The 24,554-nt window shown below is 35.4% G+C and overlaps 1 protein-coding gene across 1 annotated transcript in view; it reads right to left on the bottom strand.

The window, feature by feature from the left end:
* RSBN1L (round spermatid basic protein 1 like) overlaps positions 1–24,554 on the bottom strand; it is a 63,800-nt gene that overhangs the window by 5,258 nt on the left and 33,988 nt on the right. The window contains exons 3-7 of the mRNA XM_079931364.1: positions 21,490–22,130; positions 9,941–10,078; positions 8,036–8,178; positions 4,926–5,093; positions 51–159 (exon numbers count right to left, since the gene is read on the bottom strand). Of these exons, the coding sequence (XP_079787490.1) occupies positions 51–159; positions 4,926–5,093; positions 8,036–8,178; positions 9,941–10,078; positions 21,490–22,130 (1,199 nt within the window). The remainder of the gene's footprint in view (positions 1–50; positions 160–4,925; positions 5,094–8,035; positions 8,179–9,940; positions 10,079–21,489; positions 22,131–24,554) is intronic.

The raw sequence follows: 24,554 nt of genomic DNA, 5'->3' as shown, positions 1-24,554 counted from the left end.
CTTTTCCACAATAAAAATTAAATCGAAGATAATAATAGTTTAAAATATACCTGGGACAGTGGAGGTTCATGTAAATCTAACTGCATTCGTTGAACTACTTCTAAGAAATCTTCAGCATGAAAACAAATTACATCTTTGGTTATTCGGGGTTGATCAGGCCTAAAAAAGAACATGAGATAATGAAGAGTCTGCCATTAATGTTTCACTCTGCTAAGTCCTTATTAAATTCAAAGCAAAAAAAGTTTATGGTCAACACCAAAGTATTATCTTAGAAATGAACTGTAATTAGAAGACCACTTTACATATTTAAACAAAGGGATAACACCACGAGTTTCAACCTAAATATGGATACAAACAACTCATTTTATTATTTACACACACACACACACACACACACACACACGTTTTCGTATAGCAGAGCAGAAACTTTATTCATTAATCAAGGAATGGAGAAGGGAGAGCTCATGCTCTAAAAACACCTTCTCCCTGAAGGGAGAAGAGTAAGGGAATTTTAAGGGGTAGGAGGCAGACATATCATCAGGGCTCTTGCAAAGGGGTGGAGATTTCCAGGAGCAGCCTCACCTCATTTTATTATAGCTATGTGTAACCATATTTTGAAAAATTAAATTGACCTGAATTGGTTAATTATGCAAATCAAAAAACTAAGTGTTTAGTCTTAAAGTTAAGACTTTAACTTAAAGTCTTTAATTTGTTGTCAATACTTCAACAAATTAAGTGCTAAATTAAAGATACTATATAATATAAAATTTAGAGATAAATATAGGGGAAAGGGAATACATTCTTTCAATACAGACATATATAACTGCAATGATACCAAAAATCCCTAAATAACTCCTAAAAATTAAGAGACATTCAATAGAAAAGTACTTATAAAATAAACTGTTACCATCCTACTTGCTGAGGTTAATAGAGTCTTTAAATATAATTCTAAAAAAAATCCCCAAATTCTTCAATTAAGAATATACAAATACATGTTTATAAAAGATGCTCAAAAATGGAGTTTGGAATAAAATCCCAAGAAACATAAATACCAACCCCCCCCCAATCATACCAAGGAAATCATAACCAAATTTTAAAAAAAGTGATAAAGAGAAAATCTAAAACTCATGCATCACATTAATATACAGGGAAAGAGGGTAAGAATGATTGCAGGCTTCTCATCAGAAACAATGCAAGCCAGAAGAGAGCACACTATCTTTAAAGTATTGAAAGAAAAAGTCAGTCTAGAATTCTATAACCCCCAAAATATCCTTAAGAAAGTGTGAAATAAAAACATTTTCAGACAAACAAAAACTGAGAGAATCTGTCACCAGAAGACCAGTACAACAAAGAATGTTAAAGAACTTCTTCAGGCTGAAGGAAAATGATATTTAGATGAAAATGCAGATCTATTCAAAGGAATGGAGGGTGCAAGTAATAGTAAATATGAAAGATATTTTATTCTCATCTTAAAAATCTCTTCAGAAATAATTCCTTAATGCCAAAGAAAGCAACATATTTGGGGGTATGGTTATAGCACACATAAAGCAAAATGTATTAATAATAATTAGCACAAAGGCCATAAATGGGAGCAGGGAGAGATGGCAGTATACTATTGAAAGTTCTTACACATTACATAGCAGGTATAATTTTATGTTTTTATAAGCTGGCATTATTTTTTCTTTTCATTTTGAAAATGTTTCAAAGTGTTTATTGCTAATATATAGAATTAAAATATATACAAGTGACTTTTCAATGTTGTCTTATCTTGTGACTTAGATAAATTCTAATACTTCTTTTGTAGACTTAGAACTATCTCTATACACAATTATTTTTTCTTACTCTAAGACCCTGTAATTCCATTTCTATGTATTTACTGAAATGAAATGGAATTTTATGTGCACACAAAGGCTTGAAAGGGAATGTTCATAAGAGCTTTATTCATAAAAACCCCAAACTGGAAACAATTCAAATCTCTAACATCAGGTGAATGGATAAATCAATTGTGATGTATCTATACAATGACATACCACTCAGCAACACGAAGGAATGAACTACTAATACACATAACAATATAGATGAGTGTCAAAAACATTATGCTGAGTGAAAGAAGTCAGGCAACATATGATTCTATTTAAATGAGATTCTAGACTAGGCAATACTAACCTATAAAGAAAGAAAATAGATTTTATAGATGTCTGGAGCTGGGGTACGAATGGGGGGAGATTAACTGCCAAGGTATATGAAGGAAACAAAATATTCTATATTTTAGTCGTGGTAATGGTAACATGGCTGTATAAATTTGTCAAAACACATCAAACTGTACACTTATAACAAGAGTGTGTATTACTGAATACAAATTATACTTCCATAGTTGATTTTTCAAAAAACTGGATTTCAAGAAGCAACCTGAAATACATAAATCTATGTGAATTCTATCTTCCTAATACTAAAAAGTGATATAAAATTCATCAACACTTCACAAGTCTATCTAGTTTAAGATTTCTTTGTAGTCTCAATCAATCCCAGTCCTTTATCTCAAATTGGTGTTAAGCCTGGCTCTAAGATAAAGTCAAGAATCTTGGACTTCCCTGGTGGCGCAGTGGATAAGAATCTGCCTGCCAATGCAGGGGACACGGGTTCAAGCCATGATCTGGGAAGATCCCACACGCCATGGAGCAATGAGCCCGTGCGCCACAACTACTGAGCCTGTGCTCTAGAGCCGGTGAGCCACAACTACTGAAGCCTGCATGCCTAGAGCCCGTGATCCACAACAAGAGAAGCCACCACAATGAGAAGCCCACATGCCGCAATGAAGAGTAGCCCCTGCTCAGGGCACCTAGAGAAAGCCTGTGTGCAGCAGCAAGACCCAACAGAGCCAAAAATAATAAATAAAAAAATTAATTAATGAATGAAAAAAAGAATCTAATACTCTAACGCCTAATGTCTCCTTGAGAAAAAGAGCAGAACTCAAAACACTAAGATAAGGAGAACACTAAGAGAAAGCACCAATTTCCTTAGTATAGCTTAATTTAACAACAAGGAATAACAATAAAGGGATCATAGACCACGTTTGCATCAGAGCCATGAAACCCTCTTAAAGCATCAACCAAATTATTTTCTTACCATCTTTAATACTAAGAGATTAAAGCAGCATTGGTATAGAAAGCAAACTGTATTTTACAATACTGAGAAAACTCATAGCTAGCAACATCTCATTCCAAAATCTGTCTCAAATTAAATCTGGCCACCTAATATATTCATACTTTGGCAACAGTCTTTTTCACTGTGAAATTGTTAGCTTCAAGTGTCTTTTCATTCAGTAACTATTCATAGGGAACTATGATGGACCTGTGAAGGACAGGACACAATCTCTAACATCAAATAACATATAAAGTGGAGAAGCAAGCATAAACCAACAATAATTTAAAGGAGCTTAAGAGAGATTTAAACAAAGTTAAGGCCAAGAAGCAAGAATATTTATCTCTGAAAAAAAAATGTAACTATATGGCTAACTTTAACAAATACTATCTATAAATCAGAGTTCACCCTAAATAAATTTTGATGCCACTCTTAAATCCTTTATACCAAACATTCAAGAAAAATCTCATTAATTTGAAACAGGGGGTTGTTGTAATGATTTCTAAAGAGATACATCGCCTTTACTCTTTGACAAAATTAGTATTTTAAACCAGATTATGTTAGAAACTATATGAGAACAACCACAGATATTTGATAATTACCATTTAACTTAAACACAATTATAAATTATTATTATTGAATTATAAACTGTTAATGTCATTTTCCTAAGGACCTCTTAGGGTTAGTTCAGTACTAGTTACTTTGTATATCTGAAATTGATAAAGCTTCATTTATGTTAAGAAAGAAGGTCAGTTTACAGTGGCCTCTCCATTCAGTATTAATTTATAAAATATTACTTTAAATTTTCCCTTTTGAACAAAGGGTCAATCTTGTATTCACAGCCCCTGAAAAAATTTCCTTGTACAGAAAACACAGGCAATATTTTTCACAACATCTTAGGAATCTATGCAACAATACTGACATTTTATACTTTCAGAATTAAAAACAGTTTCTTTTTACTTAGAAAAATTTCTTACATACTTAGTATTTAATTCAACTGATTTAATAAGCAAAACAGCATATTCCATCTTAAGTTTCATACCCAAACAATAGTCAATTTGAAAACAAAACCTAATTTGAGCAAAGTTATCTTACAGTATAAATATAGCTTTGCCCTATGGGTTTTATCATTTTAATAAATGAAAATTTTTTTAACATATGGGATGACCACCTCTAAGTATATTATCCATTTTCATTAAGAAAATTATCCATTTTTCTAATCTATCAAAAGAGTCAGTGAAACTTACAAGCAAAGCCAGAAAAAATTAATATAGTAAGGTAAACAAACACTTAGTAGATACCAAACCTTAGAAAGATAGCAAGTTAAAACAGTATCAAGAAAAAACACGAGAATCTGGAGTCAGTTCTGAAATCAGACTCAGCTCTACCACTTGTTAACTGTATGACTATGACAACATTACTTGATAGTCCGGAGCCTTAGTCTCCCTTTTGTGCAATAAATACGGGCCTAAAAGTAGAGAAAATTAACTGAACATTTGTAAATGGGCATACAATAAGCACCAAGTGAACCTTAGGTTTTCCATTACCTTAGGTAAGACAACTGTTTTCAACTCTAGTCACGTAAAAAATGAAACTACTGCAGTCAAGCCCAAAAGATAAAATCTAGATTCTAGCAAATGAAAATCTTCTTTAGTACAATTATACAACTAGGATATCCAAATACAGGGGAAAATGAAACTTTTTCCCCCACAGTAAGAAGAATTACTGAAAAACTTCCCAAGAAAAATTTTAGAAGCCATTAAATAGCAGTAGTTAATATATACCACTCTCCACAGTGCACAGCCTTCAACACTCCAACAGCAGCTGTAGTCTGTCGTTCAAAACCTTGTCCTATATGATCTGCATGAGCTCTTGTTCTGTCTTCAAAGAGCATCTCACGAGGCTCACTAGTTCGAGGTAGGTACTGCAGGTTTTTTATCTCATTGGTAGTTCTGTTAAAACAAAATTATATATATAAAGAGACAGAGAGAGGCAGGCTTATGCATATTAAGGCTTAATTGCCTTCAAACATTTGTACTGATGTATTGACAGGTTTAACTTTTTAAACTCATTAATAGTTACAGAACACCTACTCTGTGTCAGGCACTATCTAAGCACTGGAGCTACTGAACAAGACAGTAGTGAATAAGACAGACAAGTTCCTTACTCTCGTAGGAGTTTATATTCTAGTGAGAGAGAGACCAAAAAATAAACAGCAAGAAAACACTAGGCAATAAGTGCTTCCATAAAACATGCATGGTTTATTGGAGGTAAGGGGAAAAAAACACTTTAGCTCCACCCTGGAGGACAGACATCTCCCACTGGGCCTCTCCTCCACCGCTCACCTTCTAGAATCCATATGCATACAGAAGCTGCTGCCTACTTGGCCTCACTCACTGCAGAAACCCTCTCCAATTTTGCTGCAGAAGGGGAACTGGGTGAGAAGAATTTATTTTGGGAGTCATCATCTTATTTATCTCCCTGTATGATTTTTCTGTTGCTTCCAGAGACAAATCAGGATTGCCCCCATTATTTTTTCGTCTCATCCTAGTCTGTCCCCTAGGGTCACTCTTCCTTTTTGGTTCTCTAACTTCCCACCCTCAAACTCTACTACTTTACTACTCTTTGTGCACTCTTGTCTTACAGTTTTATATAAACTTTCACACAGACACACACACAATGCTTTAACATACTTTTTTGCTGTTTGTGATTAATGTTTTACAGGTATTAGAAAGCTAGATGATGATGTTGCTTTCTGTGGAAAGCTAACAGGCTTTCAAACCAAGTCTCACCTCATTATACCACATTCTAATGAATTAAGACCTTATTAAAGCATTTGGCACAGTGCCTAGGGCACTGTTGTCATTAGTTGGTCAGACTATATATAACCTGATGTGAAATGACCACATATACCATGGATTGTAATCCCTGAGGATTACAAGTTCCTCAAGGGGCTGGTGAACTCCCTTAAATTACATGTAAAAGTTTGTATATATCTGCATTATTCTAGGGAGAGTCTTTCAGATTCTTAAAATGATTTGTAAATCCAAATTAAGAATCACTGAGATATACACCAAGTTTACCATTTACTACCAACTTAAAATTTAACTTGTAAAAATTTCACTGAACCAAAATTTATTTATTAAACACACTCTGTTTAGGTGCTAGAGACACTTAGTAACAAGCACAACATTGTCCCTGCTCTCATATAACCTACATTTTACTCTATGACCGTTTCTCCCTGTTCTGTTTTTTCTTCTTAAATTTATAACTAGTGAGACCATCTTTAGACATCTAAAAAAAGGATTATCTCCCCCAGGATCACCCACTCCATTCCCATCAATGTTACGCTAGTGTACATTCTTCTACACTTTTCTCTGTGCTTACATAAATATACTTTTCATAAAAATAGAATCATACTGGGCATACACTCTACATTTTGCTCTTTTCAAGTACCATGGATATCCAGCTCAACAGACAAAATTTCATATTATGAAATTAACTATTTCACCACATTCTTTAACAGGAATGTACCAAAATGTATTCAACCGTTCTCCTGTTAATGGACATTCAGACCATTTTAAAATTTATCTCAATATGATAAATGCTGCAATTAACATTCTTATACATTTACCTTTAGTGCTTTTATTTCTTGGGACAAATTCCCAAAAATAGGGGTCCTGGTTCAAGGAGTATACATATGTTAAACTTTATGAGCTATTTTAGATTACTTCTAAAAAATGATTACAGAAACTCACCCATAGACCAATAATATATATTACCCTGTTTCCTCACGTACCTACCAGCCTGTAATATACTCGCTCTGTTAATAATTTTTGCCAATGTAATAGGTAAAAATAGTATCTCATAATTCTTTTAATATATATTTAATATACAATCGACTACCTGGGGCCTATTTTTCTATTGGGTTGTTCTACATTTTTCTTCTCAATTTAGAAATGCTCTTTGTATACTAACTTTAGTCTGTCACATGTTACAAATGTTTTAGTCCAGTCTATCATAGTTTTGAACTTTGTTGTTGATGTCTTTTCTCTCACAAATAGTATTATCATTGTATCTTTTAATCTTTGCTTAGGAAGATCTCTCCTAAGCTTAAGCATTTTATTCTAATATTTTTATTTTTTACTTATTATGTTCAAATCCCTTACTTCTTGTATAACATTGGGGTTATGGCTTTGTTTTCCTCCAAATGGACTCCCATTTATGCCAGCATTATTCATTAAATAAATTTTTCTTTTCCCACTTATCTCATTATTAAGTTCCCAATATACTTTGATCTGTTTGTGTACTCTATCCTATTCCAATGATCTTTTTGAGCTTCATAGTACTTTTTAATATTGAGTAAGACAAGGTCCCCCTCATACTTACCTTCTTTTTCACAGCTTTCTAGACTGACTTTACTTATTCTTCCTTATGAACTTTAAAATTATTTTATCCAGTGCTGGAAGTGTAAGTCCATTTGTAATGCTAAAAATTCCAAAGGACTATAATTTTTGTCCAATCCAGAACACAGATCTAAACATTTGTTTAGATCTTATTCTATATCTTTCATGTTTCAGTTTTCTTAAAATGAATATTATTTAAATTTATTTCTGAATATTCATTAAATTTATTCCAAAACACTTTATGTCTCTGTTGTAAATGATATTTTTTCCATTCCTAGTTACAATTTATTGTCATTTGCCTACCTTTTTCATGTTTTATTTATATTTGATACTTATAAGAAATTATATCAGCACGTGTAACCATTTTTGAACTTACATTTCAATTACACTCTAAATTTTCCCTTCCTTCTTCCTCCAAATTTCAACAATATACACATACCAATGTACAAATACCCATCCCCAGCAAAAAACATTTATATCCAACATACCTTTTCCTTTTGAAAGGTGACTTTGGCATATCAGCCACAGGGATCATTTGTTCTCCCGGGCGTACCCACATGATGGGACCATCATCACTATCTTTTCGACTCTCTAATTTTAGACTAGATAGTGTCCCCCATGGCAGTGTACACTAGAGGCAAATAATTACAGAGAAATTAATTATTTTTAAAATGTATCTTCAAATATACATTAAAGACTATTGTCCCCTTGACAAAATTTCATATATACATTTGAAATACATACCTATTTTAAATATATTCATATATATTCATAAATTTTCCTTCATAATATTCTATTTCAAACATAACAAGAGAGTAATTATTCTTGGATGGTTTCCCCCACTTCCCCAACCCTGCCAGAGGTATGATTCACTGTATTTATCATTTATTATTCTTCCTTCTACCAAATATATGGGTCATATGATGTTAATTAGTTGGCAAAATAAGTGTCTTCCATGAGAATCTATAAAAATGAACAACTGAGTTTAAAAAATGGATACCTCAAAAAAAAGGGGGGTGGGCCTTCCCTGGTGGCGCAGTGGTTGAGAGTCCGCCTGCCGATGCAGGAGACACGGGTTTGAGGCCACAACAGTGAGAGGCCCGTGTACCACAAAAAAAAAAAAGGGGGGGGGGAGGGGGGATATACCTCTGATTAGTTATAATCAAAACCTAACAAAACAAAAAGGAAAAGTAAACCAAAATCAAAATTTATTTCTGTGTAGTAGTTTCTTGAAAAGGTTGCTGTTCTAAAAGCAGGAATTAACATCTTTGAAAAGAAAAGAGAAATGACCAAGGGCCACTATCCATGGAATGGTGACAAAATGAGTATTTTTTAAAAAACCATACCCCCTTTCCAAAAAGGGGAGCTTGTCAAATTAAATTTCTCCAGAAAGAATGCATTTAGCTCATTTGCTTTTAAAATTAAAATCTGAAACATAAATATTTAAATGATGGTGTTTTTAAAATAGCACTCAAAATAAATGCAACCAAATTCCATGTCACTAGTTGGGTGAAACAGACAAGGAACCAAAGGTTTAAAAGGAACAAAAAAGGAAATAAAAGGGGAATGGAGTAGGGTGAAAAAGAAAAGGAAGAAAAAGATATATATACACATATAGACTAGAAAATTAAGCATGCAGAAGTGAAAAAAGAAGAGATGTTTAACAGATTATGTGGCAAATACTAGAGACAAACTGATCTTGTCACATTTTTAGCTTTGAATTATTGATTAAATAACTGACCTAACTACATAGATCAGAGATTTTTCTCTCAATAGGATAGCCCCAGCTGCCCATAAGAAGAAATATTTTCTGGAATGCAGAGACTGTTGGGGGAAAAAAAAAAAACCAGAACAGAATCTGGCTAAAAATCATTTAAAGGGGCCTTAAAGCTGCATAGTTTAAATACCTTATTTTATGGATGAGGAAACTGAAGCCTAGAAAGTTTAAACGGCTTGCCCAACCCAGCTAGGATCTCGCAAGATTGAAATAGTTATACAACTTCCCAGGCCAGTTTTCCACAAACCCAAACTGCCATTCCCTTGTCCTGAATACTTTAATTTAGTAGACATCCTTCCTGTACCTCTTAAATCCTCTGGCACTCAGTTTATAAAAAGTTGATAAACGGATGGAACTTATTTTCCTAAAGTGGCAGCTAAAGGCAAGTGTTATTTTCTGGTCCACCACTTAGCTTTGCCATTACAATTAGTACCTGAGAAGTCACACACACAACACTACACAAGAATTACTTCTACTTTGTCATCTCTTCCTTTCCTTCCTTATAATTCAAATGAAATCAAAGTTTTTATAATTCTGAAACAGCCATGATCTGTTATCACTAGTAGCATAAAAGTAACTCCCACAACTTAGACTGCTTGATATTGTTTTCTCTTACTTTTAAAAATGGTGAATCTTCCAACATGTCAAGGAACTCAGGGAAGTAATCTCCCACTTCTTCATCTACTGCTCCCACCAAGCTGATCTGTCGCATTGGGCCAGCTCTATAAGTACCGTGAGAATACGTTCTTTTTACCTGAAGGATATGGAGTTAATTAAGTTAAACATAAGATAATGCCTGTTATCACTGGATAACACTAAATTATGTTGTCTGAAAATATTAGAACATAATGTGTGGCAAGCAAAACAAAACAAAAAAAAGCCTTTCACAAACAGTAAAAAAAAAATAAGGCACTTAAAAAAAAAGAAGAAAGAAAAGATCGGCACAAAATCAAGCTATTTTACCTTCTCTAGCTATTCCTACACACTGCTTATGAAAATACAGTTGAGATAAACAGCGTAATTCCAGACAACTAACTATAATTTCTCCTTATAACAGAGCAGTTTATTATTTGATCTACAGTGCCACTGAAATTATATTCAGAAGTTCCTGTACCTATATTTTCCTAAATGGTTCATATCTTTTTGTCAGAATTTTCAAAAGTAGACCCTCTGAAAACGTTGCATTTAACCATCACCAGTAGTTTGTATGTCCAAAAGGCCACCAGGAATGATCTTAGCATGTTAACTAGGATCCAGTTTACATTTTTCTGATGAAAATCTACTAGAGCTTGAGAACCAAAAGTCCTAGGTCCCAAATCTGTCTACCTTTGCTATCTACCAGCTATGTGACCTCCAGAAATCACTTAAATTCCATGAGTTTGAGTTTCCTTAACCGGAAAGATTTACCTCGGATTGCTAAAGAAAACAATAATTGTACAGTGTGAGCAAATGGGTATCATTTGAATATCAACCAAAATAAAACAACCTATATACCTCAAGGATCACTGGTACCTAAGTTTTCAAAAGCACATTTAAATCTTGCAAAGAAACCTCATATACTAACAGTAGTAAACAAGAGTATTTTTAAAGCAAAACAACTTCTTTTCATAAACAAACTTCAAGCAAAATCCTAATTATTTTTTTCTCTGGATTAGCCTTTATGGCCACTAACTGTAGGGAAATTACATTGTCTCAGTTTGCCTGGGTCTATCCCAGTTTTAAAATGGAAAGTCCCGTACCAGGCAAACCCAGATGGATGAGCTTTCATCACATCAGGGACACAGACTCTAAAATATTTTCATATCACAAGGTGAATTCCCACAATTGCAGCTGATACAGATAGTATTCTGTATCAATGTATTTAAGCCCCCACCCACAACAAAAACATGACAATAAAAGTTCTATCGTAATAGAACATTTGACTAAAACATTTGAGAATTTTATTTTTTAGCATAATAAGCAAAACAGCATAACAATGATACATTAATTCCTTAATAAATTTACCAGAATTACAAGGTTAAGTTTTCATGCACTATCACAAATTCACTTCTCAGAACCATAAAACCTTGCTCCAATCCCCAAGTTACAAAAAAAGTTGGGGTCTGTGTCCCCATTTTGTACTCATGATCTGACCTTTTTCTTCTCTCCCAAAAGTTCCTAGCATCTCCAGTACTGAGAGAGCTAAAAGTTAAAATCTGACTCTACAACAATATTTAGGCTTTAGATGTTTAGATATACTAAGAGTACTACAACAGGAAAATTAGTCATCACTATGCATTTCTGTAATGCAGTCTAACAAAGCTAAAAATGTCAAGTTGAAATTTAGCAAATTTATAAGAACTGATATCAATTCTGTTGCGTGACTCTGAGCTTGTGGCTTCAGTTTTGGATCTGCAAATGGTCATATGTGTTTTTGAGAGACCTCAAGACCATTCAGTGAAATCAAACACCTTCTATTGTAAAACACAAATTTACAAGTGCTTTGAAATATTCATTTGACTTACAAGTCACATTAGGTAATATTTCCACTTCACACAAATAAGTAAATTTTCTGTGCCTCAATCTTCTCTGTCTTGTTTAAACTTAGATAACTCATCTAAATCGTTAACCAGTTCTAACAAAGCCAGAATCAAGAAAGTCTTTGCGTTCCAGCTGGTTCATTCTACTACATCAACTAAATAATTTGGACAGTGACTCAATTATCAACATCAACAAGGATCAGCTGAATAATTTGGGCAGTGACTCAATTATCAACTAAATAATTAGGGCAGTCGGAGGAATGTTCAGGGAGGGAATCCTTCCAAAGTACTAAGCACAACTGAATTTATGAGCTCTCGCAAAGAAATGGGTACTTTAAACATACTTTTAAAGCAAAAGGCAAACGCATATATGGTCCACTGGACTCTTTTTTTCCAAGGGAGTATGTGCAAGAACTAAATACATGCATACAAAAGATACACCAATAAAGAAAGAATGCTCTTTAATATGAATGTTAGGATTTAGGAGTCAGAGACAATCTACTCTGAGGAAATGTAAAGTCTGAAATTATAACAGTTTATTTAATAGGCAAAAACATGAAATAACTCATTTCTCAAATAACTGAAATAGATTTTGGAGTTCTACATAGTGGTTGCCATGCAATTCAATTAACTACTTCCATTCTAAAAAAAAAACAAACAAAAACCCTACTATAACAGTATTTAACTATAGAGAAGGGATAAATACAATTAATAATCAAAAAAACAGAACTAGTAGGACTTCCCTGGTGGCGCAGTGGTTAAGATTGCTCGTTCCCAATGCAGGGGGCCTGGGTTCGATCCCTGGTCAGGGAACTAGATCCCACATGCATGCCACAACTAAGAGTTTGCATGCCACAACTAAGGAGCCCGCCTGCTGCAACTAAGGAGGAGGCGAACCGCAACTAAGGAGCCCTCAAGCCGCAACTAAAGGAGCCTGCGTGACACAGCTAAGACCCGACACAACCAAATAAATAAATATTAAAAAAAAAAAAAACCAGAACTAGTTATTAACAAGTTTAACATTCAGCCCTCTTAGAGTAAAATTTCTGTGTTTAAATGTTAAGTAAAAACATGTATCGTTTAGTAACAGAAAAAATGGGTAAAGCTTCTTGGGTGGTAGTATTAAAGACTTATAACTTAAGTACTTAACTAACTTTGATTTAACCAGATGTTGCTATTTTAGGTTGGAATGATCATTTCACTGATTGAAGAGAACATTACTGACCTAGCCATATCATTTCATTCAAATTACTCCTTTACATTAATTTCCAAGTTTACAAATGTTGTTCTTTGTTTACAAGTAAAATAAAATAAAACACGTCTAAATATTAGAAATTTTAACACAATAGACTAAATTAAAACAAATTTGACTTTTCCTCCTCTCCTATGTCTATTTTGAGGCTACCTAAAAGGAGGCTATATCTTTTCATGATTTTTTTTTAAAGTATACCCTATTAAAATTCATAAATATTTCAAAGGATATTTGGGAGAAACTGAATTTTAAAGAGTAAAGTAATACAGACTCTATTTGTTGGATTATAACCTTAAATATGGTATTTGCATCTTCATAGTTCTGGTCACCTCATGGCAAAATACATATATACTATATGTAAATTCACTTAAACACATAATTTGCTATAATAAAATAAAAGCACAATTCTCTCCCCTTTTCACCAAAATGTGCTACAACTGTAAAGTACATTCCGTTTGTCCACTATTAAAACCACAGATAGGGAATTCCCTGGCGGTCCAGTGATTAGGACTCCACACTCTTTCACTGGCAAGGGCCCGGGTTCAATCCCTGGCTGGGAAACAAAGATCTCGCAAGCCACGCAGTGTAGGAAAAAAAAAAACAAAAAAACCCACAACACAGATATATTCCACTAAGTATGGTCTCTATATAAATTACATATACTTACCTATCAGGTTTAAAACAAAACAGCAATTTTCTTCTAAGACATTCATTCTTCAAATATTAAAGATAAGAATCTGATGACTCAATAGGATGGATATAAATAAATTTAAAACTAAATTTTAAAAATTAAATTAGGGCTTCCCTGGTGGCGCAGTGGTTGAGGGTCCGCCTGCCGATGCAGGGGACGCGGGTTCGTGCCCCGGTCCGGGAAGATCCCATGTGCCGCGGAGCGGCTGGGCCAGTGGGCCGTGGCTGCTGGGCCTGTGCGTCCGGAGCCTGTGCTCCGCAACGGGAGAGGCCACAGCAGTGAGAGGCCCGCGTACCGCAAAAAAAAAAAAAAAAAATTAATCAAAATCTTAGCTTGTGAAAGTAATCTGAATTTTAAAATACAGTATAACTCAATTAAAAAACGGGCAGACCTGAATAGACACTTTTCCAAAGAAGACATACAGATGGCCAACAGGCACGTGAAAAGATGCTCAACATCACTAATCATCAGGAAAATGCAAATCAAAACCACAATGAAATATCACTTCACACCCGTCAAAATGGCTATCATCAAAAAGATCAAAAATAACAAATGTTGGAAAGGATGTGAAGGGAACCCTGTACACTGTTGATGGGAATGTAAATTGGTACAGCTGCTATGGAGAACAGTATGGAGTTTCCTCAAAAAACTAAAAACAGGGCTTCCCAGGTGGCACAGCGGTTGGGAGTCTGCCTGCCGATGCAGGGGACACGGGTTCGTTCCCCGGTCTGGGAGGATCCCATGTGCCGCGGAGCCGCTGGACCCGTGAGCCATGGCCGCTGGGCCTGCGCGTCCGGAGCCTGTGCTCCTCAGCGGGAGAGGCCGCAGCGGTGAGAGGCCCGCGTACCGCAAAAAACAACAAAAAACAAACAACAAAAAAACTAAAAACAGACTACCATACAATCCAGCAATTTCACTCCTAGGTATATATCTGAAGAAAATGAAAACACTAATCCAAAAAGATATATGCACCCCAATGTTCACAGCAGCATTATTTACAATGGCCAAGATATAAAAGCAATCCAAGTGTCCAACAACAGATGAATGGATAACAAAGATGTGGTATAGGGCTTCCCTGGTGGCGCAGCAGTTGAGAGTCTGCCTGCCAATGCAGAGGCCATGGGTTCGAGCCCTGGTCTGGGAAGATCCCATGTGCCGCAGAGCAACTGGGCCCGTGAGCCACAACTACTGAGCCTGCGTGTCTGGAGCCTATGCTCCACAACAAGAGAGGCCACGATAGTGAGAGGCCCATGCACCGTGATGAAGAGTGGCCCCCACTTGCCGCAACTGGAGAAAGCCCTCATGCAGAAACGAAGACCCAACACAGCCAAAAGTAAATAAATAAAATTTAAAAAAACAAAAACAAAAAACAGGACCAGGACTGAACAAAATAAAAAAGGACCTATACTATACAAGTAATCATTAGGGATTAGAAAAATGGCCATAAATTCACGTATTGAGGAGATTAAACAATTAATGAATATTATGTAAAAGCAGAAGACAACAGATTCACAGGATGAGTTTAAAAAAAAAAAGATGTGGTATATATATATATATATATATATATATATATACACATACATACAATGGAATACTATTTAGCCATAAAAAAGAATGAAATTTTGCTATTTGCAACAACATGGATGGACCTGGAGAATATTATGCTAAGTGAAATAAGTCAGACAAAGAAAGATTAATACTGTGTATTATTACTTATATATGGAATCTAAAAAGTAAAATGGATGAATATAACAAAAGAGAAACAGACTCACAGATATAGAAACAAACTAGTGGTTACCTGTACGGAGGGGGAGGGGGAAGGGGGGAGGAGGGAGGAGCAAGACAGGGGCAGGGAGTTAAGAAGTACAAACTACTATGTATAAAATAAATAAGGTACAAGGATATAATGTACAGCACAGGGAATATAGCCAATATTTTTTAACTTTATATGGAGTATAATCTATAAAAATTCTGACCTTGTCACCTAAAACTAATATATTATAAATCAACTATCCCCCAATTAAAATAAACAAACACACTGTAATGTAACTTTTAATTACATACCATTTAATACAACTTTCTAGATTAATAACCCAATACCTGAAACATATACTACATCAGTCTGAACCATTAATTTAATGTTTCAAAAATGGAAAACTACACATAACAATGTATTCAAATTCAAAAAGTATATACTTCTTGATGAACCATATAGATACCACTTAAGCTGGTAAAAAAAATTACAAGAATATAATCCACACACTTTTCACAAAAAAGTAAATAGTACACCTTTTATTATGCGATACCTATTATACGGCAATATTATATAGCAAATAATCCAGTTTCCTCTATTACGTGGAATAAAAGTAAACCTATAATAATCATAAGGAAAAAAGCCTCAATTCTCCAAAAATAATCTATCCAACAATTACAACTCAAAAGCAGTGGGATGGGAGAAGGAAACAGATAAGAGTTGAAAGAATCTCTAAATAGTCAAAATTACTGTCACAAAGGCCATGATTCACAGGATACTCTTCTTACATATATGTTTCTACACTAGGCATAATTCTAACTAACATCTAAAATCATAAAGGATAAGAAACCACAAGTTTAGAAGAGGAAGGAGGGGCAAGAGGTAAGCACAGCTGCTGCTCCCCTAGGTCATCAATATTATAATATCATAATGACAAGCCTAGACTGAAAATAAAGAGATAAGTTATGTTGTATATGCTCAGGAAAAGGATAAATCTTGGTCCTTACAACTGTATGCTTCCATTATCTAGAAAAACCACTAATCTGGAAAATCTCACATCCTGATGACGCTTGACGTGAAATTACTGTATTTGGCTTCAGTAAACATTCATCATACTATCAGTTTTCTGATGCAATTAAAAAATTAAATTGGAAATACCAAAAAATGTCACTGCTTTAAAACATACCCTATATGCTTCCTAAAAGGGAAATGTAGAGTTACAAAGAGGACACATATTGTTCCTCCCAATTTCGGTATACTTCTCAAAAAACACAATAAAAGACAGAAATGATACTTATTCATATATTTGCAAAAGCTGTTGACAGATGTAACATTTTTAATCTAAACCTCCCCTAGAGTCTCCCTACCCAGCAAAAACCCTACCACCACCATGACTGTATTTTCACATTTCCCTTCATTTATTCTCTATAAATGTTTTAAAGGGGGGGTGGGGGAGACTGGAGAGCAGGAAATAAAAGACTTCTTGAACCCTCTGCCAGTGTCAATAACAAAATCTCAGAAGCTTTGGTTAATGGGAAAAGAACTGTTACATTACGTTTAAACTAAATCCTATTCATTTTTCTTTATGTAAATAATCTTTAAAAAACAAAAACACAACCTTATGATTCTGAGTTTGGCTTGCTACAAAGAAAAAAGTAGCCTTTATGACAGGAAATACATTGCCAAAAGTAAATCTGTAAGTCTCAATACTGCTTTCTCTTATTTTACTTATAAAAACTGCTGCAACAAGGGAAGCAAATATGGACACATGTAATTCAAAAAACCATGAGGCATGACTCACTTGAAATAATGCTGTTTCCCAAAATGTATTCCCTGATATGTCAGTCCCTGAAGAGAGGATTCTAAAGTCCAGTAAGTTTGGAAAACTCTTCCTGTTTGAGAGGTTCACCACACACTATTAAAGGCTAGGTTCTGAGAAGTCTCACAGTAAACAAACATAACTTATTTGGCCCAGTATTAGACAAACTATTTTGACTTCAAAACCTATTTTTCTTATTTATTTGTTTTCTTTTAGTGTACCTATCAACATCCCAAGATAGTAAGAATTCCACAGAATACATTATAAATACTTTATACTTTATACAGTATAGTTATCCATAATAAATATAGAAGATATTATAGATGCTTCTAGCTAGTATCATCATTAATCAAAAGAAAACACAAAAACAGGACAGTTATTACAGCAAAAAATTGAGGGGGTGAGGGCAGAAGAGGCTATTGGTTCAATTCTGGTGAGCTTTTTGGGGGAGAGGGCAAGAGGAAAGAAGGGAGTCTCGTATTTTAAAAAACAAGACCAGCTCACCACATTCCTACTGAGGCAATCTGAACATCTAACAAAAATATGTGTGCCACAAGGGGGAGCCATTCCCCATCACATCTGGCATATCCTTTCAAATTAAAACATATAGCAAGAAATAACATATAATCAACATTTCAAAAATATCCATATAACTATAACTAAAATAAGAATAAAATTGTTATTAATCATTTTTAAACTAGTACAAAAAGGAAAAAGTCTCTCAATTAGAACATCTGGTACCTGCCATAACAGATCAGTTCAAAAGCATTCAAGGAGGACATGACAAGCACAACTGGTCAAAATGAAAATTCAGTACAAAGGCTGGCAGTGGTCAAAGACGGTATGGCAAATCATCTTTACTGGCCTAGCATGGTGAATGACCCATGAATTCAATAAATGTTAGTTCTCTCCCCTCATTTTGCAGAGAGGCAAGGCTAACAGATCCAACCAGATTTAATAACTGTTTCACTATTAAAATATTAGCCATTTAATTATGAGTTAACATTGACATAAGTTATTTGCTACAAGCAACTCAGAACCAGGCTAAAATAAGATTTAGAGTTTGGGGGAGGGAAAAGGGTGATTAGAAGATAATTGCCCCAGTTTTCATATTCTCACAGTTCTTACTACAGAGTTTGGAGTGCATGCTGATTAAACATTGTATGGCAAGACAGAAATCTCAATTGTTTCTTGACAGATAAAACTCCTGTCTTACTTGCCTTTCTGTTTCCCTACCATCAAAGGCACAGGAGAACGATCAATGTCCAAATGAGTATTTGAAGAAAATAGAGATGGTAGAAAAACTAAGACAGATGTGGATGAGTTTAAATGGCCAAAAACTCTTCCCAAGCATGTATGCTCACTTCTGAGCAATGTTACTGTGTCACTCCTATCATCAAGAAGTGAATCTGGGCTTGGCCTCATGACTTCCTTTGGCCAATGGGACATCAGCAAACACAAAACAAGCAGAGGCTTGCCCCCTCTTTCTGCTCTATTTACCCTGCAACTATCAACATGTGTACAAGCCCAGGCTAACCTGCTAAATGATGTGAAAAATGTGATTATCACCCCAATCGACATTGCACCAAACCGCCAGACAAATAAGCAAGGTCTCCTGAGACCAACTGACCAGCAAACCATCAGACATGGTTGAGGCCATGCCGCCCCCAGCTGAGCTGACAAAGACTGTCCAGAGAGTCCAACAGATTGTGAGAAAAATCTTTAAGCCACTTAGTTTTGAGGGTTTCGGTTTGATTTGCAGCAAAATAACTGATATAGATAGGTTACAAACTTTTTACAAAAATCCATTTCTATTCTCAAACAGAATTTTATTTCATACAGTTTGATTGATATTATACCACTAACATCAGAAAAATGACATGACCTACAAGACAATATATAATTCTACCATGTCTTCAGATTCTTCAGGCAATCGGCAGGGATACAGATGAAGACGAAATATAGAATTATGCAAGTAAAAAGAATTCCAAAATCAACAGGATGTCTTGATCCTTTTGTCAGTATTGTGTGTGTGCATGTGCATGTGTGTATACATATATACCCATACACACACAAAAAAATCAAGTTAACATGTTTCAAGGATAAAGGCTAAACAAATGCAAAAACGAATTTCTGTGAAAACTAGAGTATTATCACAAAGATAAGCATTATCACTATAAAGATCATAGAAACAGCTACATCTTACGTATACTGTCCTCTTTTAGTTTCTACAGAATTTAGGGCAAATTCTTTTCGCTGCTCTGGTTTTAATTAAACAAACAAACAAACAAAACTGGTCTGCAGAAAACAACTTCCTCAGTCTTCTAAGCTCTTAAAAAAACAAGCAAAGTAAAAATCCAGTTTGGGGAAACATCAAATGACCAGTTCAGGAAAGCTTTTCGCTAGACACTCCTCTTCATACCATAGGAATGGCTGGATCTGGAGGATACTGAGGTAAAGGCACATGGACCGTGCACAGGCAGCTTCCTGCCACGAAATCTAAAGCTGCAGAACTAAAAGCAGTCCTTGGGCTTCCCTGGTGGCACAGTGGTTAAGAATCCAGCTGCCAATGCAGGGGACAGCGTTCGAGCCCTGGTCCGGGAAGATCCCACATGCCGCGGAGCAGCTAAGCCCATGCACCACAACTACAGAGCCCGCGAGCCACAACTACTGAGCCCGCATGCTACAAAAACTGAAACCCGCACGTCTAGAGCCCATGCTCCACAACAAGAAGCCACTGCAATGAGAAGCCCGTGCACCACAACAAAGAGTAGTCCCCGCTCACCACAACTAGGGAGCAGCAGCGAAGACCCAACACAGCCTAATTAATTAATTAATTAATTATTTAAAAGCAGTCCTTGCAGATCACATTAGATAGGGGGCCAGAGCCACAACTGGTAACAAAGAGGATGCATCTGCCTAGAGTTTCCTCTGTGCCATACATATTATCCAAGAACCCTAAGAGGTAATAGCAACCAGGGTAGGTGGCACTTCAAGGACTTGAGACCCACAACCTAGCCACACACTGTTCCATTCCTGGCACTGTTGTGTAACCTGGCACTGAGTAACCTTAAAACCCTAAGTTACTCCTATCTATGTTTGTTTAAGTTGAGAAAGTTCGGGAGAGCTGATCACTAAAAGATCCCTTTGAAACTTTCTTCACTTTTTTCCTCTTTCCAAACTAGAATGTCAATTATTACTTACAATACCGAAAGTTTAGCACAAATAAATGTGAAAATTGGCTGATCTTTGACCTAAGCAGTCTCTGCTCTGAGAATGAGTAACAATGCACCAGACTTAGATGGGCCTACATTCACTTCCAAGAGCCAGCGGACTGGATTCTGCCTCTGCCTTTTTTTTTTTTTTTTTTTGCAGTACGCGGGCCTGTCACCGCTGTGGCCTCTCCCGTTGCGGAGCACAAGCTCCGGACGCGCAGGCTCAGCAGCCATGGCTCACGGGCCCCACCGCTCCGCAGCATGTGGGATCTTCCCGGACCAGGGCACGAACGCGTGTCCCCTGCATTGGCAGGCGGACTCTCAACCACTGCGCCACCAGGGAAGCCCTGTCTCTGCTTTTAAAATAATCTATATTCCACAACCCAGAGAAGGGTAGGAAATAGAAAGTAGCTCAATATATGCACTGGTCTGCTCATTTTCTCACATAATCACATATTTAACTGATGATTCCTTTGTATCACAATATATTTAATAGCCAACATTTATTCAGCACCTTCCACATGATGAATCCAATGCTAAGCATTAAAGCATTACTGCATAAAGCAAGAAGACAATTTTAAGTGATGTTCAAGTAAGAGAACTATTGTATGGACTGGAAAAATACATAGCGAAATTCATTTCACTTCCAAAATAAATCCACGGTAAAAAGGACAACAGAATCTTAATTATTTCACTGATTTTCTTTAAAAAAAAAAAAAAAACACAGATAAATAGAAGCTGAAATTTAACCTCTAGCATTCACATCAAGAAAGTAATTTATTCTTAATATTCCCAAGAGGTTTCATTATATTCTTATCTCTTTATTTCAAACCTGTAGCAAAATGAGGAACAAAGAACAGAAACTTGCCTAAAACATATAATTAAAAGTTAAAATAAAAAAACTAAAACCTCTTACCTGAGCATGAAAATTGGACATAGTTGTTGTCTCTATATCCTTCTTTCCCAATATCTCCATTTTCACTGGTGAATTGGGAAAATTAAATGAAAAGTAGTCTAAAAAATCAGGTAAATAAGTAGCTGCCCCATGAACAATACCCATTACATAGAAAGCTGCAGAGTTCTCGTTTTCACTGAACACCAGACCCACAAACTCTTCTGCAAACCTCTCCATCTCCACAGGAGACAGGTGGGAGAGTTCATTGCTGTAGGCGTGGATAACTGATGCACCTCCATTAGGCTGGTGCTCAATATGAATGAGCTGTTTGAACTCCAAAGTGTCCAACCTTTTGAGGTTGTTCTGAACCCGTGGCTCCTTTAATGAGACAAATGGAAACTCACTGTTCTCTGGAATTTTGGAATCATAGTTCTTGGTATCCAAATTCTTTCCACTGTACTCCTTTATGTTATCACTTAGGATGCCTTTGGCTTCTTGATCTTCAACATCAGACAGCAATCCTGAGCAGATGGTTTGAATAGATTTGCTATACATTTTTGGACGCTTCCGTTTTTCATTCTCTTTGTGTTTCTTTTTCTTCTTCTTCTTTGCCTTCTTAATTTGTAAGTCTTCTACACTTGTTTTTGGTTTCTCCTTCCCACCTGTTGGGAAACATTTTTTTTGAAACTCTGTATTTTAGTTTCTTTAAAAACCATGCTTTAGGAATTGTTTTATAATAAATAAGCAAAATTCACTCAGAGTGAAGTTTATATTTGGGACTTGTTTTACACAGTATTGACAATCACAATTTAGTCAGGTTCTTTCCCTCTCTCTCCACACACACAGGCACACACACACAGAGGAAGGCTTAAGAAAAAGTTATGCCTAGAGTGCATGGTACCATTCTGACATGTAGCAGATGCTCAATCAGTATTTACTGAAGTAACGAAACAAATGCTTTAGAAACCATAATCTTCAAATTCTAAATACAGAAAGTCAGAAATGGAAAGATGAACAAAAGTCAATATGAACAATGCCCTGCAGATGTTTTCCATCAATACATATCATTTTTACTTTAAATTCTTAAAAATTGCATATAGGTGTCAAGACTTACAAATCATAAAAGGAGAAAAATACTTGCATAGTGTATCAGCAACAAACATAGCAATTCCTTAGCTTTTTACCATGTGTCCTCCTTGGTAAAGTACTCTTTCATCCAAAATGGGCTATGTTAGATCTACTAGAGCCTACAAAGTTTCCAGTGAAGACCTAACAAGGTACCATAAGAGATGACAAAATTAGAATCATTTATCATGTCCTAAGTACAAATGATATCCATGTACTGGTAAAGAGAGAAATTTAAAAAAGGAAAGAAAGAAAGAAAAAGACATGGGTCATAGTAAGTTTATATATTAATGAGTTTCTGTAACCAAAGGCAAGTAGACCCCGGGCTCAGTAATTCAGAAATCCAAAGAATAAAAGATTAATCCACAGAGGCTATACAGCTATAGAATTTAAGTGTGCATATATAAATACAACATTATCACAGTATACTTATTTCTATACGATAAGAAAAATAGAAAAGAGTAAACATCCTCACGAGAAAATATTATGCTTCCTAAGATAATATGAAAAAAGCCATTAAGATAACAGTTGAGGAAAGAAGGCATTCACTGTTTCCATCTGTTATTTCACTTTTATAGATAACCTGTCATGAATTAAGTTTTCTCAACCTGCTTCTTTAGCCAAATTCTTCCATCCTCACATATCTCTATTATTCCTTTCTGTCTCTGGTGAATGAGATGTCCTGCCTACTTCCCCAAAATAAGTCCATCCCATCAACTCCAAAACCCTTGCTTAAAGTTCTCTATCCTCTTCTTTTGACCATCAAACTTCTTATAAAAAACTGCAATGCCCAGTGCCTTTCCTTTATTAACTGACCATTCTTATCCCCTAAATTCTGGGTCTGCTTCCAGTCTACTCAAATTTACTTTCCCAGAATGTTCATATATCAAATCCAATGATATTCTCTCAAATCGCTCTTCCTGATCTCTCCAATGTTTTATGTAATTACCCAACTCATCCTTGATTATTTTTTACTTCCATGATACTACTGCCTTAATTTTTGGTCTAAAAGCCTCATGACTATCTCTCATCCTTAATGCGGGAGCCATATTAATCATTCTATACGCTTTATATATTGCTTTGATCATGTTCATCCCTTGACTCAACTGCTTTCAAGCGTTCTCAAATACAACCTCTTCAGTCTGGAATCCAGAGTCAATGCCCTCAAGTACGCCATGCTCTGGTCCAATCTGCACTACTTACAACTTCTTATGAAACATACCTAGTCCTACTTTATCTTCCTACTACTGGCAAAGGCATTTTCTTTCCCTAAAATATCCTTGCCCTGCCTAGTACTTACTACTGAACTCTTTCTTACCCATCCTTTAAAGACTACTCTTACATCATCTTCTTCATTTTGTTTTCCCTCATCTTTGTAGTTGGAACTGAAATCACTTCACTCTAAGCTCATGTTATTATATATTCTATATCTATGAATATGGTCATATAAAGTTATTATTTTTTCATTCATAGGATGCCTGTATAATATATGTCCTTCAGGATACTGTATGAGTGAAACAAGTAACTTTGATGAATTCAGAGTGAAACACTTTTTTTTTACCAATCATCAAATCCCTCCTGGCATCTAGTACACTGCTACAGATGAACATTTAATGACTCCATGAATGCAAAGATTTCTCTCACCAACAGACTACCTGAAGTTCATAGGTTTTTTCCCTTGTCTCCCATTCAGTCAGTTTTTCACCATATGAATACTACCACTAAATCCTAACCCTGAAACAACAACCATAAATATTCTCTCAAGTTCATAGCAATTCTTGAAAAAACAAAGTTTAATGTTATTAATAAACTATCTCTTCTAAAAATTCGTAAGTGTGCAATGGAGACCAAATTGGTATCATTATGAAAAGCAAAACTAAAAATCTGTCAACATTATTGATTATGCAGGTTTGCAAAGTCATAAAATGCAACACTTAATACAGTGTTAATTTTCTCGAGTC

Source organism: Stenella coeruleoalba (assembly GCF_951394435.1).
Source record: "Stenella coeruleoalba genome assembly, chromosome: 9".
Taxonomy (NCBI): domain Eukaryota; kingdom Metazoa; phylum Chordata; class Mammalia; order Artiodactyla; family Delphinidae; genus Stenella; species Stenella coeruleoalba.
This window is presented reverse-complemented; position numbering and strand designations above follow the sequence as displayed.